Genomic DNA, 16,380 nt, shown 5'->3' with positions numbered 1-16,380 from the left:
ACCCCATCAGAAGCCAGGCTTAAGGGGGCAGCTTTTGTTTTATGTTTGCATAAACTGACAGTAAATTGCATATTCTGTTCCAATTTATAACAACTATGTTAGGTAAAACATCAAGCTAAAATGTGATAATTCATCACTGTTTGATACTTCTACTTAAGCCAGACAGGCTGTTTCACTGCGAAAAGTCTTCTTTAACATTTTACAGCTTTAATAAACATCATGACGTAAAATTTAGTGGATCAGCATTTCTAAGCCTGCAGCAGGCCTTTAAAGGGCTACAAGATCCCTTGTCATCGACAGCAACCTCCAGACAATGCTCTCTAACGGAGCTCGGCTGTTTCCATGGTCTTTCTCCAAGTCAAAGCTTTAGGGCTGCAATAAAAGTCCGTCTCTTCATCGCCTCCAAAACTGGGTTTGTTCCATGCCGGTGATCATCACCGCTGAAGAACCGGGTCGGAGCAAGCCCCGCCGCCACAAGAGCACAGGAAACCCGGGGTTGCTGTGGTTGGCCCTGTAATAAAACCTCCCATGGTCCTTCCGCGGTCCCTTTCCTTTCGCGCACACCGGAAGTGAGTCTGGAATCTCCACGGGGACCAGTTAAGGCGGCGCACATGCACCGGAAGTAGGAAGTGGGGTGGGAAATCGGCGACGGCGGCGTCACCTTTCCGCTCCTCCTGCTGCTGTGAGGAAGGGGCGGCGGCTGCAGCGTGAGGGTTGGTGGCGCGGCTGAACAGGCGCCGGGATCTGACCCGAGGCTGGGGAGGGCTCGGGCGAGCCCTGGGGAGGGGCTCCGCGGATCCTCTTCCCTCCCGCCAGCAGCTCCACCGCGGGCGGCGCCCGCATCGCTCCAGGATGGCCGAGTCGACCTCTGGCGTAGGAGCGACCACGACCGTCACCGAGACGGAGGTGACCGAGCCGGTGAGGAGAGGCCCGGGCGGGGGAGGGCTGGGGGGGCAGCTGGCGGCATGGAAACGATAATGACGATGGAGAGGGAGGAGCCCCGCCCGCGGAGCCGCGGCGCCTGCAGTTGTCGTGGCAACCACGGAGCGGGGACTTCGGTGGTCGCGAGAAGGGCCGCGCGGCTGCGGCGAGCTGGCTTGTAATGGAAGGGAAGGGTTGTGATAACTTGGCAGCCAATGGCTTTAAGTAGCGGAGGACAGGTCTTTTGTCAGGTACTGGCTCGCTAGGCTGAGGGTCTCTTCTCTGAGACCGAAGAACATCTAGATGCCAGATGTCGCTGAGGGTGGGAGGAGGCCGAGGCTGCCGTAATTCTTGGAAACATCTTGCTGCAGTGGGAGGCAAGACCTGATCAATAGGTCTACGCGAATTGAGCCCGACCCAGTTTGAATCTTTCAGTTCGATTCGCGTTATCGAGTAGATTTGGAAATCGAGACTTCTGTCTTAGAATAAAGTCACCTGAATTAGGTAGACAAGTTTGAACCCTTCAAAAGCTAAGAATGCATATGGACCAAAGGTGTCCAAAATGAATCACTGATTTGAAGTTCTCTGATTCAGTATGACAGTGTGATCAGGTTGTCACTTGAATTTAGACACATAATTCAGAGACTCAGTTGAATCCCTTATGAACTGAATCTCCAAGAAGTGTATGTGTGGAGGCATACTGATCAGGAGCCAGACCTTTGGTGTGATCCACTAGTGTTGCTGATGGCGATCTAAATCAATTATTTTAGGGATGTGGTATGTTATTTTTTTACATTTATCCACTGTCTTCAGAGTCCCCGTTACTCATTTGATTTTTAGTGCCTCCCTGAATATTACAAGAGGCTGAGAGAAATTGGCTCATGATCACCTAGGGATCTTTTTGGATTAGTACAGATTTTAACCCAGTGTCACCATTCCTTGTCTGTACTCTACTGATGATTACCCTAGATGAATCACACCAGTTTTCTAATAATAGTAAAACTTATTTATAGGAGTCAAGTGAATATTCTGGTAACCACAGAGCGCTTGTAAAATACAGTATATGATATTTAATAGAATAAAGCTATTATTGCACTTCAAATTATTGTACATAAGCCCACTTTTCACTAGCCATTGTTGGAATAGAACAGCCTTCCCCAAAACAGTGCCCCTCAGATATGTTGGACAACAACAATTCCCAAACGCTTTGTCAATTATAGTAGCTGAGGAAGATATGAATCACAAGTCCAACATTTTGAGATCATTCGAAATGATTCCATGAACCATCAAAAGACTGCACCATTAAGGATGTTTTCATGGTAGATCATATGGAAAAGAATTCATTAGCCAGGCCACTTGTCAGCTACCATTGTTGTTGCTTGCAATCATTACTCCGTGGGGTTGGTTTTTGTTTTTGTTTTGCAGGGTTATCATACTTGCTGCTCTAATATATTACACACACATTATGTTTAAAAATAATAAATGCTCACAAGTATATTAATAAATATAGCTGCAAAGCCAGCTGCAAATATATAGGTGAATGTTCTTCATGGTTAGAATTTTAGTCACCAGGTTTGAATACAAAATAAATAATATTCCCACATGAGTATGAGAGCCACTTGGCTAAAATAATAACAAAAAAACATTCAGAGGGAAACTGTCCAGCTAAAACAGGGTGGGTGATCTTGAGGTACCCAAAGAAAACACTTAAAAAAATTTTAAGGGAGCAGGCTAAGGCCACAGCAGTGTGACAGTGATGCAGAGTGGATGCAGCTGCATTATTCACATGGATAATACTGAAATTTTCCTAATTTTAATGAGGTAGAAACTGCTACTACTACTGTGGACAAGAGGACCACAGAAGAAATGGAGTAGCCTTCATAATTAATAGTAAAGTGGCTAAAGCAGTGCTTGGATACAATCCAAAAAACGACAGAATGGTCTCAATTCGAATTCAGGGCAAGCCATCTAACGTCACAGTGATCCAAATATACGCCCCAACCACAGAAGCTGAAGAAGCTGAAGTAGAGCAGTTCTATGAGGATCTGCAGCACCTACTGGACAACACGCCTAAAAGAGATGTTATTTTCATCACGGGAGACTGGAATGCTAAGGTGGGCAGTCAAATGACACCTGGAATTACAGGTAAGCATGGCCTGGGAGAACAAAATGAAGCAGGACATAGGCTGATAGAATTTTGCCAAGACAACTCACTCTGCATAACAAACACTCTCTTCCAACAGCCTAAGAGATGGCTTTATACATGGACTTCACCAGATGGACAACAGGGAAATCAGATTGACTACATCCTTTGCAGCCAAAGGTGGCGGACATCTATACAGTGGGTAAAAACAAGACCTGGAGCTGACTGTAGTTCAGATCATGAACTTCTTCTTGCACAATTTAGGATCAGACTAAAGAGATTAGGGAAGACCCACAGATCAGCTAGATATGAGCTCACTAATATTCCTAAGGAATATGCAGTGGAGGTGAGGAATAGATTTAAGGGACTGGATTTAGTAGATAGGGTCCTGGAAGAACTCTGGACAGAAGTTCGCAACATTCTTCAGGAGGCGGCAACAAAATACATCCCAAAGAAAGAGAAAACCAGAAGGCAAAATGGCTGTCTGCTGAGACACTAGAAGTAGCCCAAGAAAGAAGGAAAGCAAAAGGCAACAGTGATAGGGGGAGATATGCCCAATTAAATGCAAAATTCCAGAGGCTAGCCAGAAGAGATAAGGAATTATTTTTAAACAAGCAATGCGCGGAAGTGGAAGAAGACAATAGAATAGGAAGGACAAGAGACCTCTTCCAGAAAATTAGAAATATCGGAGGTAAATTCCAGGCAAAAATGGGTATGATCAAAAACAAAGATGGCAAGGACCTAACAGAAGAAGAAGAGATCAAGAAAAGGTGGCAAGAATATACAGAAGACCTGTATAGGAAGGATAACAATATCGGGGATAGCTTTGACGGTGTGGTCAGTGAGCTAGAGCCAGACATCCTGAAGAGTGAGGTTGAATGGGCCTTAAGAAGCATTGCTAATAACAAGGCAGCAGGAGACGACGGCATCCCAGCTGAACTGTTCAAAATCTTGCAAGATGATGCTGTCATGGTAATGCATGCTATATGCCAGCAAATTTGGAAAACACAAGAATGGCCATCCAATTGGAAAAAATCAACTTATCTCCCCATACCAAAAAAGGGAAACACTAAAGAATGTTCAAACTATTGAACAGTGGCACTCATCTCACATGCCAGTAAGGTAATGCTCAAGATCCTGCAAGATAGACTTCAGCAATTCATGGAGCGAGAATTGCCAGATGTACAAGCTGGGTTTAGAAAAGGCAGAGGAACTAGGGACCAAATTGCCAATATCCGCTGGATAATGGAAAAAGCCAGGGAGTTTCAGAAAAACATCTATTTCTGTTTTATTGACTGTGTCAATAAAGCCTTTGACTGTGTGGACCATAACAAATTGTGGCAAGTTCTTAGTGGTATGGGGATACCAAGTCATCTTGTATGCCTCCTGAAGAATCTGTATAACAACCAAGTAGCAACAGTAAAAACAGACCACGGAACAACGGACTGGTTTAAGACTGGGAAAGGAGTACGGCAGGGCTGTATACTCTCACCCTACCTATTCAACTTGTACGCAGAACACATCGTGCGACAAGCTGGGCTTAAGGAATCCAAGGCTGGGGTTAAAATCGCTGGAAGAAACATTAACAATCTCAGATATGCAGATGATACCACTTTGATGGCTGAAAGCGAGGAGGAACTGAGGAGCCTGATGATGAAGGTGAAAGAAGAAAGTGCAAAAGCTGGCTTGAAGCTAAACCTCAAAAAAACCAAGATTATGGCAACCAGCTTGATTGATAACTGGCAAATAGAGGGAGAACATGTAGAAGCAGTGAAAGACTTTGTATTTCTAGGTGCAAAGATTACTGCAGATGCTGACTGTAGTCAGGAAATCAGAAGACGCTTAATGCTTGGGAGAAGAGCAATGACCAATCTCGATAAAATAGTTAAGAGCAGAGACATCACACTGACAAAGGTCCACATAGTTAAAGCAATGGTGTTCCCCGTAGTAACATATGGCTGCGAGAGCTGGACCATAAGGAAGGCTGAGCGAAGGAAGATCGATGCTTTTGAACTGTGGTGTTGGAGGAAAATTCTGAGAGTGCCTTGGGCTGCAAGAAGATCAAACCAGTCCATCCTCCAGGAAATTAAGCCAGACTGCTCACTTGAGGGAATGATATTCAAGGCAAAACTGAAATACTTTGGCCACATCATGAGAAGACAGGACACCCTGGAGAAGATGCTGATGCTAGGGAGAGTGGAAGGCAAAAGGAAGAGGGGCCGACCAAGGGCAAGGTGGATGGATGATATTCTAGAGGTGACAGACTCGTCCCTGGGGGAGCTGGGGGTGTTGACAACCAACAGGAAGCTCTGGCGTGGGCTGGTCCATGAAGTCATGAAGAGTCGGAAGCGACTAAACGAATAAACAACAAGAAACTGCTATGTCAATTTTAGAGTGTGTGCTACAGTTCGAATGGATTTTTAGCCGCAAAATCAGGAGAAGGTTGCTCTACGTAGACATTCTGGTCGTCCTCTTTGTTGTTTGTTTGTTTGTTTGTTTGTTTTTGCTGTTTTAAGCGCTATCTCTTTTATGAATATATTCTTAAGTATGAATGAAATACATTCTTAAGGCTGAATGAACATTATACATATGTGTATATAATAATCTATTCATACCCATATATTCCTTTTCCTAGTCCCATCATTGAATTATGGACTCCATTGTTGGAACAGTAGGTCCAACAATGATTTCTTGTTGAAGTCCACCCCCTCTTTTGTCAGGGTTATTTGAAAAGAATGTCCATTTTAGCCCAACAGCATCACTTCTGACTATCAAAAAGTGCCCATAGATGTATAGTCATAAACCAGTCTGCTCTACTGGCTTTTGGTTTCTGTTCTAGTGCTAATGTATGGTTCTGGCTCCAGCTGAAATTGAGCTAATTGCTATAATTTCTCCATTTGCCTATAAAATAAGTGGTAACATTTGGTGCCTCCTCTGGCAATTTAAAGGTTTTTCAAATGAAGTTTTTAAAACAACATGGGGGAGGGGGGCTTCTTTCCCTTCCTTTTTTAAAATAACAAGGTGAATTTAGCCTTACTGAAAGTGTCATCATTCAGCTGCGTTCATAAAGCAGAATGCCCAATGAGATTATGTTATGTCACAACATTAGCACTATTCCCTAGGATATTTGGAGTGGGAGAAATCCTGCAACCATTTTTTAAAGAATAATATTGGAAACACTTCTTGATTATGAAGTAGTGTTACCCCCATGGGGCTGAGTTGCAGAAAAAAAACTTTTCCTTTTTTTTTTAAAGAAGAGAACATCTTAGCTACCTTGTTTTCAAAGTTTTTTTTTTAATTGCTTCTTCAAAAGAATAAAGAGGGGTAATTTCGCCAAATCTCTCTCATACTTAAGAAAATCATCTGGTTGAGTTTCAATAGTACTTTTTCTTATTTTTTGTAAAATCCCTAAAAAGTGTCAGCAAAGACATAATATAAAAGCCCATAACTTAGCATATCAAAATTTACCCTATGAAGCTCAAATGATAGGGCAACATTTTCAAAATCATGGATGATTTGGTAGACTTTTGGTGAATAAAATAAATGTATCATATATCACGTATTGTCTATGTGATTTAAATTTTCCCTATATTAAGATATCTGTTGTGAGGAAGAAGCATTAAGCTAAATGCCTTGGTGTGATTGTTAATGGATATAATAGAAAATATATTAATGTACCGCATTGTGTTGCAGCAGTGCTGCCCATTTAGATGTTCTGCTATTAGTGCTCTTCACACTGTATAAAGAAAAAAAGTTGGACCCATAAAGCATAAGAGCTCTTATATAGAAATCAATTAAGTCTTGGGTTCTCTATCAACGTCTACGGACAGCTCATATTTCTGCCCAGAACCTATTAAAATATAGAACCTGGCAATTGTTTCAACGTATAACGAGAGGCTTCTTTCTCTTGTCTCGGTGGGCAAGATAATGGCATAAGAGATTGTGGTATGGGTGGGGCTTGATCAGAAAAGTGGTAGCAATCAAACTTTGAACTTGCCCTCAGAATTCTCTGGAGTTGTATTTATTGACAAAAATAAAGAGGTTTTTATTCAGGTACAGGTATATAGAAAGTACTCCCCAGGAATAGCAGAATTGAAAATCAAGCAGTTGTATATTGAATGAGATAATTTTTTGATAATTTATAAGTGAAACCCTCTTCCCTTCTGTCACCTTTCCAGGAAAATCGTAGTCTCACTATCAAATTAAGGAAACGAAAACCATCCAAGAAGGTGGAATGGTCAAGTGACACAGTGGACAATGAACACTTGGGACGAAGATCTTCCAAATGTGAGCGCTGCCCTTCTCTACCGTTGTTACTTAAGATTCTTCCCCCTTACTTGTGTTTCTCCCAATGTGAGAGCATCATCCAGGGTGAATTGATTGTGTGAGTGTTCAAACCTGCTAGCTGAGTCCCCAGCACACTATCAATAAACTGCATGCCACCAAAGTTTGCTTGATGCCTTAGGTACTACAGGTAGTCCTCATTGAACGATTGCCTTGTTTAGTGTCCATTTGCAGTTACAGCAGTGATTTAAAGGTAACTTTATGACCAATCCTCACATTTACAACTTTCACAGGTCTGTAAAGCAAAGGAAAGCTGAAATAAGATCATAAGCACAGTCGTGGTTTCACTTAGCAACTGCTTTGCTTAATGACTTAGTTGCCAGTCCCTGTTGTGGTTGCTAAACAAGGATTACCTGTATGTGCTTCTGTCAGCAAATGCACAATGTCCTATGGAAACTAGATAGCCAGAACTGGGTAACTCCAGCAGCAGAGAAACTGGGAACATTCCTAGCCACTTAACAAACCTGATGTAGTTTGTACACTAATTAACTGAGGCTAACTGTGTATCATTTTTACATTTTTTAATCCCTCCCTTTCTTCAGAGATGTATGCGTGTAGATTTTTGGCTTCAAGGTACTCTCGAGTGTTCTTACAGGCCATCTGAATCTGCTCACCCTCTAGTATATCAGAACATAAGCATAGGTAATGTCAGATTCCAGAGTGTCCTGACAAACTAGTGGATATAGGGGAATGATTCCTGGAAAAATATGCAGAGTCCTGTATGATTGTGTCTGCTGGCCCATACATACTCCATTGGTCTTCTGCTGGGAAGTAACTTCCTATAATGGACATGTCCCATAGTTGTTTCCTGATAATATTTAGAGTATTTTATTTGTTTGTTTGTTTGTTTATCAAATTTTATCACCATCCATCTCCCTCCCAAGAAGGGACTCGGGGCGGTTTACAATAAAATAGAATTAAAAAGCCAAAACAGTTATAAGTACAATAAATACAGTAATGTAACCTCAAACTTCAGTTGGAAATGATAAGTTTTGTGAGACACTAGGTTGCTTATGCCGTTTTAGCCTGGAGAAGATACCAGTTGCCCCAATTAATCCTAGATGCTCAGCGGTACTTGCTAGAAGTTTGATGAGAAGGCACCTTGAGGTGATCACAGGAAGCTAGAGATATTACTATAACAATAGCTGAATTGACTGGAGAGACGCTATTTGTCCCATTTCTAATTATTCCCTGTGGTTCCCTGGCCAAATACATGAGGAGGAAGAAGAATTGCTGTATAACTGTCCTAACAGTGAGACACACGCTGAGACGAGGAGTAGTTCTCTAGTGTTTATTACTGCTACATAAACAGAATCCTAACAAACTGAAGAAGCGTGGGAAAAACCCAGACAGATAAACCCCAAAAGTTAAGGCGGGCCCGATCTGTGTCTCTTTGAATGGCTGCTTAATTCCTCAGTACTACGCATGCGCTTTACAGCCTGGATGGGAGCCCCTTCCTGCTCGCCATCCTTACTCATGACAAGAACTCTCCCCATCATGTAGAGTCTCTGCTTCTGCTTGAGGGGTTGGGCATTAAGAGGCTAGGAACTTGCTGTATCTCTTCTGCCTTGGGACCCACATGTGTCAGAAAGGTGGATGACTTGCTCCTGGCTACGCTGATCTGATCCCTATAGATTCATATTGCATGGAGAGAAATGTTCTGAGTTCGAAGAAAATCTGTATAATTTCATTTTCCAAAAGCAAGAATTGCTGGTAGATAAAATGGACAAGTAAGTCCTCCATTGCTGTCATTGTATTGAATGATTCTGTTTCTGTGCTTCCCTCTCTCATATTTTCTTCCTTCCTTCTTTTCCTTCTTTCTGTTCTTCTTCCTTCACTGTCTGCCATTTCCCTTCTATTCCTGGTCTTCCTGCACCCAATATTTTCACTTTATATGTTTCACCCATTCTGCCTTTTATTAAACACTGTCCCACTTGCCATATCAACACTCACTCACTTCCTCATTCACAATCTCTTCACGTCTCTCTATTCTTCCTTTGTTTTTGTTTTCATGTCTTCAATGCATTGCCTCTGACCCCATTTTACCTTCCATTCCTGTCTTTCCTCTCCACTTCTCTTCACACAGGCTGCTGCATCTACGAGAAGCCACGCGCTTTTGGTGAGAGCTCAACAGAAAGCGAAGACGAGGACGATGAAGGCTGCGGCAATGCCCATTGCATCCGAGGTCACAAGAAAGGTCAGCGGGGGAAGCCACCGTCTAAAGCAGGAGATGCTGGTCCAGAGAAGAACAGCTCCCAGAAGTTGGAGCCACCTGACCAAAACCACGCAGGGGCCATGCAGCACTGAACCATACCTGGCCATGGGGCAGAGAAGGAGCTCCTCAACTCTCCTCCAAAGACTGGCGCTGCCCCAACTGAGGCGAGGGAGGCAGGGAAGGAAAGGCCCACCCGTCCAGCTCTCGGCTGTCTTGGGCTGGTGCTGATGCTGCCTTGACTGTGGGTAAGGGGGAGGGGGGCACACACACCCAGCCCCACGCCTGCCTTGTGTCAGCGCTGCTACTGTTGTCTCTATCCATCTGTGGCTGGTGAGTCTGTCTGGTGCCACCCATCCACACCCCGCCCAATGAGGAATGTATTGACAGGACCTTCCTGGGTACTGTGGCTGATTTTTTTCCTGCTTCTTAATTAAATATTTGTTATCAGTGATGAATACGATGGGGAATGGGTCTGCTTTGGGAAGAGCAGTGATAGAGCTTCAACCAAGAACCTTTCTCCTTCCCCTTGTCCTCCTTACTATCTGGTTTCTTCCTTTATTCCAGGCCCCTTCCCCTTGGTCTTTTCCAGTTCTGTGTAAGAAACGTTCGATCTACCTGGTTAACCCTAGTTTGCATTCTTCTCATGCGCTGAACCAGCCTCCCTTTTGCTGTCAGCTCCACTGCCTCCCACTTGTAGACTCACTCTTGCAAGATCACTACTTCTGACATAAAGCTGCCTTAAAAGTGCAGTCATCAGGTCTCTGCACTATCCTAGTTCCTGGCAGAGGGTGGGTATTGATTCCACCTCATCAGTGATACATGACAATCTTTACTTGTCTTCAGATATGTCTTCTTAAAACATTTCCCCTGTGGTTACTTTTTTTTTTTTCAAATTGTGCTGTAAAAGTCTGTAAGAATTCTTAGTGGGAATGAAAGGAATGGAGAAGGTGCAAAGGATGCAGGATGCTTGGGAACACTGTGAGTCTTACTGATTTGGGGTTGAGAGGAACTTGGAAGATGTAAAAGGGATGAGTGTTTTGTGTTAAGGTATAGTCTGATGCATGAACCCATAAAAAAGGGGAGTTGGGCCCAGTCTGAAAACCCATGATTGATAAAATCCCCGTGATCACCTTGCACAGTGATATAGATAACTCACCCCTGTATATTCCATTGTTTGGGCAGAAGTTCATACTGAATAAGACCTTTCCTGAAATCACATGGGACTCAGCAGAAGCCTGAGGAATGGGGCCCTTTCTTCCACTGCACGATCACTTGTTTGTTCTGGCTACCTGTGGCCTGATGTTGGAGAAGAGACAATTGACATTCTCAAAATCTTTCTTTAGCCTCCATATGCATATTTTAGCATCCTGCCGGTTGCTCCATATGCATATTTTAGCATCCTGCTGATTAAAAAAATGACATTCAACAAGAAATGTTCACAGCAGAGTAACATTGTGGGCAGGTAAGCAGACTTAAGCCCAGTTTAGCGAGCCTTACAAGAGCTAGGGTTCTCAACAGTCTTGATGACTGAGGAACAACTCTCTTCAAAGTTATTAAAGCTGGAGGCACATGATCATTCTCAATGGAAACCTTTAAAATGTGAAACCAAGGGACACAGTCTTGCCTTGGTGAGGCTTAGCCCTGTGAGTTGTTGCATCATTTACTTGCTGAATTGGGCTCTTGCTTAGGGAGAAGTCTGTGCAGAAAGTCTGTGGGTTTCAGAGAAGCCTGTTGTATTTATTTTGTGTATCTTGCTAAACTAAACTTGGATTGTAAAATAACAGAAGAAGGCCTGGACCTTCTGGCACTCTGTGATAAGCCTCATGCTTAGCCACTGTTTTTAGTTGCATGGCACAATTCGGTAAAAATTAAGAGAGGCTGATTTAGCTTATGGACTTCATTATGTGCTCCTTGCCTTTTGTTTCCCTACAATGCAAAGAGATTTTGAGTTGAAACCCTACAGCAGTGTTTCTCAACCTTAGCAACTTTAAGCCGTGTGGACTTCAGCTCCCAGAATTCCTGAGCCAGCATGGCTAGCTGGGGAATTCTGGGAGCTGAAGTCCACATGGCTTAAAGTTGCTAAGGTTGAGAAACACTGCCCTAGAGTAAGCTGTTGATGCACAAATCTGGGCAGGATATGTAAGCTTGTGGGTCACTGTAGTGCTAGTGGTATTAATGTCCTTTTTCACCAAAGAAGTAAGATATGTGTTCTGCTTGCTCATGTTAAGGTGGCAAAATGGATTGTGCCACTGCTACTGGCCTATTTCATAGCAAACACATTGCACAACAGGACATTGGGCAGGACAGTCCACTGGACTGGCCCAGCAAACACAAGGGTTGCTGTATAAAATACTATGAAATATTTTTACAGGAAAGCATGTATCTGGTGAAATGACTGGGAAGTCACTTAGACAGTTTCTCATTGGCTTTGTTGGGAAATAGAATGTTCATATTATTTTTTTAAAGCATTGAAGTTTATAGCATAGATTCATACATTGGCACTAAAGTCTTGGCTTCCTGGATCCCTGCGGTAGCCTAAGAAGTGTGCTGCTTAATTTAAATGACACCACCATCTCCATGTACTGCACGATAAAATGTCAAATGTTGCATATGGCCTATATTAAGTTGGATTTGTGTCATTCTTTGATACACCAATTTAGTTCTAGCTCATTGAATAAAAGTCATGCTTGGCAGATGAATAAACTGCCCACGTATTTTGGAGGATGATGGCCTTAACATAAAATAGCATTATAATAGAAATAGTATGCATATCAGAAAACTGATACGCATTGATGTTAGGAGACCAAAAACTCAATAAAGGAAGTTCTTCACCCTCCCTAGATGTAAGCCACCTTACACCTTTAATTTCAACAATTAAGATGTTTCCTGAAATGCCAAGAGTTTGGAATTTCCCTGTTTTAAAACCTTCCTGAACTCAGTCTAATTAATCTAACTAAAAACTACGTTATCATGAATGGCCAACCAAAGTCATGACTCGCTGGTTATTTGGGTGACCAGGTGTTTTGATGATTTTGCTACAGCTGGGAAAGGCTGGGAGTTCTAACCCTTGGAAGGCACCTTGTATAGGGGAGCTGTGCGAGAATGTCAAGGTCTTGCATCCTGAGGTGCTGAGCATGTGCCAAAATGGTGGTCTGAGTACCTAAGTTGTGTGGATTTTGCTGGTTTACACATCAGATTTGTGCTGGTTTGGAATGCCTGGAACTGTGGGAAGGCTGCCTTGAGCTTCATGGAGAAGCAGAATATAAATATACTGAAGAATAAAATGTCAGTTCAATGAATAAGATACAAAGTTCTTGAATGGATGTCCTTAAAATACAGGAAAGTGATGCATAAAGGATCTGCTTTATCTTGAGCTGATAACTAAGGTTTTAAACCTTTTTCTAAGTTAAGGGTGGGGAATCTAGTTCTCAGCAGCACCTGGTCCAATAATATATGAAGGATTACAAGTTCCCGATGTGTTTGGGAAGTCACCAGCAGTCCAGTGGAACACTTTTGTCTTACCCTGTTCTAGCAGCATTTAAGGTCCTCCTATTTTAAGTGTATGTGCATTTCAGCCAGGAAAATGTTAATTTACTTTCCACATCCCACAAGGCATTAAGAAAAATGTGTAGTTTGCTTGTAGGCCACAAATTTTATATGTACAAAACCCTAAAAGCAAACACCTCCAGCAGCAACTGGGAAAAAGACACACCTCCATTATTATTATGGACCAAAAGGGGGAGTTCTCTGCTGTTCTTCTGTCTCTCCATCTTCTGGTGAAGGCAGATGGTGGCAGAGATAACTATCTTTTCACACAGCTCAAGTGATTATTTAAAATCTGTGAAGGCCACCAAGCAAGAATAGCTCTAAATGAGAATTTTACAAGCACATGGAGAGTAAAGCTATCAGTTGCTGGGATCATAGGATGTTAAACAACAGTTTGTTGAGTAAGTCACAGTGTCTTGCTCCCTTCAGCATCCCAAGCCAAATCCAGAGAAGTCATGGTGTGGCTTAACACCTGTGTGAGCCTCTCCTGAGACTATGTTAAGATAGCTATATGCCACCTCCGTAGTCAGAAGAACCGCAATCCTGAACATTAATTGTTGGAGACCACATGTCCTGCTTGAGATCCTCTTAAAAATATGTGTTTGCTAAGAAAGGAAGTTGGACTGGATAATGTTTGTCTAACCCAATAGGGTTGTTGTGCTTTTATAATGTAGCAGGTATTTCAATCCTTATAGCTCACTCTGGGGGCAACCTTTCAGTTTATTTCCTTGCTCTCAGATCTGGTGCTGCTTATAAACAACTCTGTGTGCATCTTGCGCTTCAAGAATCTGAAAGATAATATAAATTCCACCTCAAGCATAAAGGTCTGTTTTGCATAACTTATTCCACAATGACTGATTTGCCCAACGGTGGGATTAGTCATGTGGAAAAGCAAAAGCTTTGTAGTCATACATGGCTCTGTTTTGTACAAAATATAGATTCAGCAGTGATCCAACATACGTTTGCCACAAAACAATTCAGCATTAATTGGGGCAGGCTTCTTCCCTTCTCAGGCAAGCATTACCATAACAGCAGATGGATATCAGCTGCTCTTTACATATGGCACTCCAGAATGGCAGGACAAGGGCATTTAACTCAAAATGCTCTAGGGAACCCATATCCCAATGCCACCCAAGCTAATAGGTTGCTATCCCATCAGGTGGAGCTAGCCAGACAGTGTCCCTGAAGGCAAGGGAGCCAACAAATGTGAGTAACTATACTCAAGAATTACAAAGCCTTGTGTGCCATTTTTCTCACATTAGCAGTTCACATAGGTGATACACAAGCCTAAACCTACATTCTAAGGGGTAACTCCCACTGAATAAAATGAAAATACAAACTTTGGGACGTTTGTGGATTTGGCAGCTAGCGAGGCCTGGACAGCCACTTAGAAGTGGGTAGAGGAAGGTCTCTGAGTTCAGTGAGAAAACTGCTTAGGTTTACAGACGATCCCTGTGTTCTGTTTACTGCTCAGTGCTTTTTAGGCATCTTTGAAACTTGATGCTGGGTTGCCCCTTTTTATTAAAACAGGACACGTTCCTATGACTTTAAGACATCTGAACCTATGGACATTTCCCAGTTGATCCCTCCCAGCCAATACAGTATCTCACAAATCCTTTGCTCAGGTGAAAGTGATGAAAGATGGGGTGCCTTCACTTGTTAAAACTGGGAGCAATATGAATGAGAATACCGTGCAACAGGGTTCCTCAACCTTGGCAACTCTAAGCTGTGCGGACTTCAATTCCCAGAATTCCCCACCAAGCTTTGCTGGGGAATTCTGGGAGTTGAAGTCCGCACAGCTTAGAGTTGCCAAGGTTGAGGAACGGTGCAGTACAAGAGAATTTGGGGGAGGGGGGTCATTTAAAATTCCCTACTTTGAATCTGCACCCTTTGAGCAGGTGCAGGCACAGAATATTAGTATGCCTGTTATTTATGGCTGTCAGACACAGGAACAAAGATATTAAAAAGAAATAATTAAAAACTGGGAGGAACACTTTTCTGGTTAGACTTCAAAAGGTTTAGCAGCCAGCTGTCTCCAACCTCCTTTTTCCCTTCCATGTCCTCCATAAGTTGCTCTGCTCTAGGTGGATTTCTTTTATTTTCCTGTCCTTTTGTCATAAAACTGTACTTTTAACAGCTACAAAAACTACTGCTGAGGCTTTAACTCTAGGTAATACAAGGATATCCCACTTTCATCAGTGGGATTTCTAGATTAGGTTACTCGTAGAGCCCCCTTGAAATGGGGGGAAAAGAGGTAGCTGTAGTTTTAAGAGAAATCTTCACTGTGCTGTCCAAGCGAGGCCTTTGTATTCTCCAAGCAGCCTCCATGCCGACATCAGATGCAAAATGGCTGCTGCTAATCGGATTGCCCTCCACCTTAAAATACATCATTCCCCAACACGTTGAGGCAGAGAGACCATGCTTATGTCGGAACAATTAGGTATTTGAACAGGCCCCAACTTCTGGGATGTATTTAAAGCTAGGCCTTGCAAGAACATTTGGAAGTGTGCAAGGCCCTGAGGGGCTTTTAACAATGCACCATGACTGGAGGGGGGAAAGCGAATTTGCTATAGGAGGTATTTTACTTGTTCTCCTGCACTGGAACGGGATTTAAGGTCAGGGTTCCCTGAAGCTAAGCTCATCTCCTGTTGGTTATAGGGGCACATACACGTAGTTTTCTTGGCATGGGAGGAGTTTTTTCATGGCTTGAAAAGCGTTTTTGTTGTTGCTTTCTTCCTGAATGTGGTCCCTCCTCCTGGTTTAGCCTGTGGCCCTGGGGTTTCTAGTGGTCTCTCATCCAAGTGTTAACCAGACCTGACCCTCCCTGCTGAGCTTCCTAAAGTAAGCCAAGGTTGACTAAGGGCTGCCACCGCCTGATGTGCTTTCCCGCATTTCGTAGACCGCAACTCCCATAAATAGCAGGCACTTGCTTCTACAGACCAGCTCCTCTGTTAATGCTCTTAGATACAGCTGGTTAAACACTTGGCCTGTAAACAGTTTCATTTATGTCAAGGTTAACCCCCAGATATGTTTGCATGTCAAGATGGCAATGGCAAACCATGATAAAGTATTGACCAGCTCCACACATTGTACTAAACCATATTCTCTTTTAATGAAGGTTTCTTAAGTACGCCACAAATGCCTGGGTTCGTGGCATTAAGCCAAAGCCTCACCAACCACATTCTGGCTTAGCTCAGTTGCAGATTTACAA

General features: G+C 43.0%; 1 protein-coding gene across 1 annotated transcript; it reads left to right on the top strand.

Moving 5' to 3' along the window:
• The first annotated feature begins 672 nt into the window (after positions 1-672).
• PPP1R11 (protein phosphatase 1 regulatory inhibitor subunit 11) lies at positions 673-10,078 on the top strand. Its single transcript, XM_063291344.1, has 3 exons — positions 673-918; positions 7,243-7,351; positions 9,495-10,078. Exons 1-3 carry the CDS (start codon positions 853-855, stop codon positions 9,713-9,715), a joined length of 396 nt encoding a protein of 131 aa, XP_063147414.1. The 5' UTR covers positions 673-852; the 3' UTR covers positions 9,716-10,078.
• The last annotated feature ends 6,302 nt before the right edge of the window (positions 10,079-16,380 follow it).

Source organism: Candoia aspera, chromosome 2 (assembly GCF_035149785.1).
Source record: "Candoia aspera isolate rCanAsp1 chromosome 2, rCanAsp1.hap2, whole genome shotgun sequence".
Classification (NCBI taxonomy): Eukaryota; Metazoa; Chordata; class Lepidosauria; order Squamata; family Boidae; genus Candoia; species Candoia aspera.
Note: the sequence above shows the minus strand (reverse complement) of the source record. Positions and strands in the feature narration are given on the sequence as shown.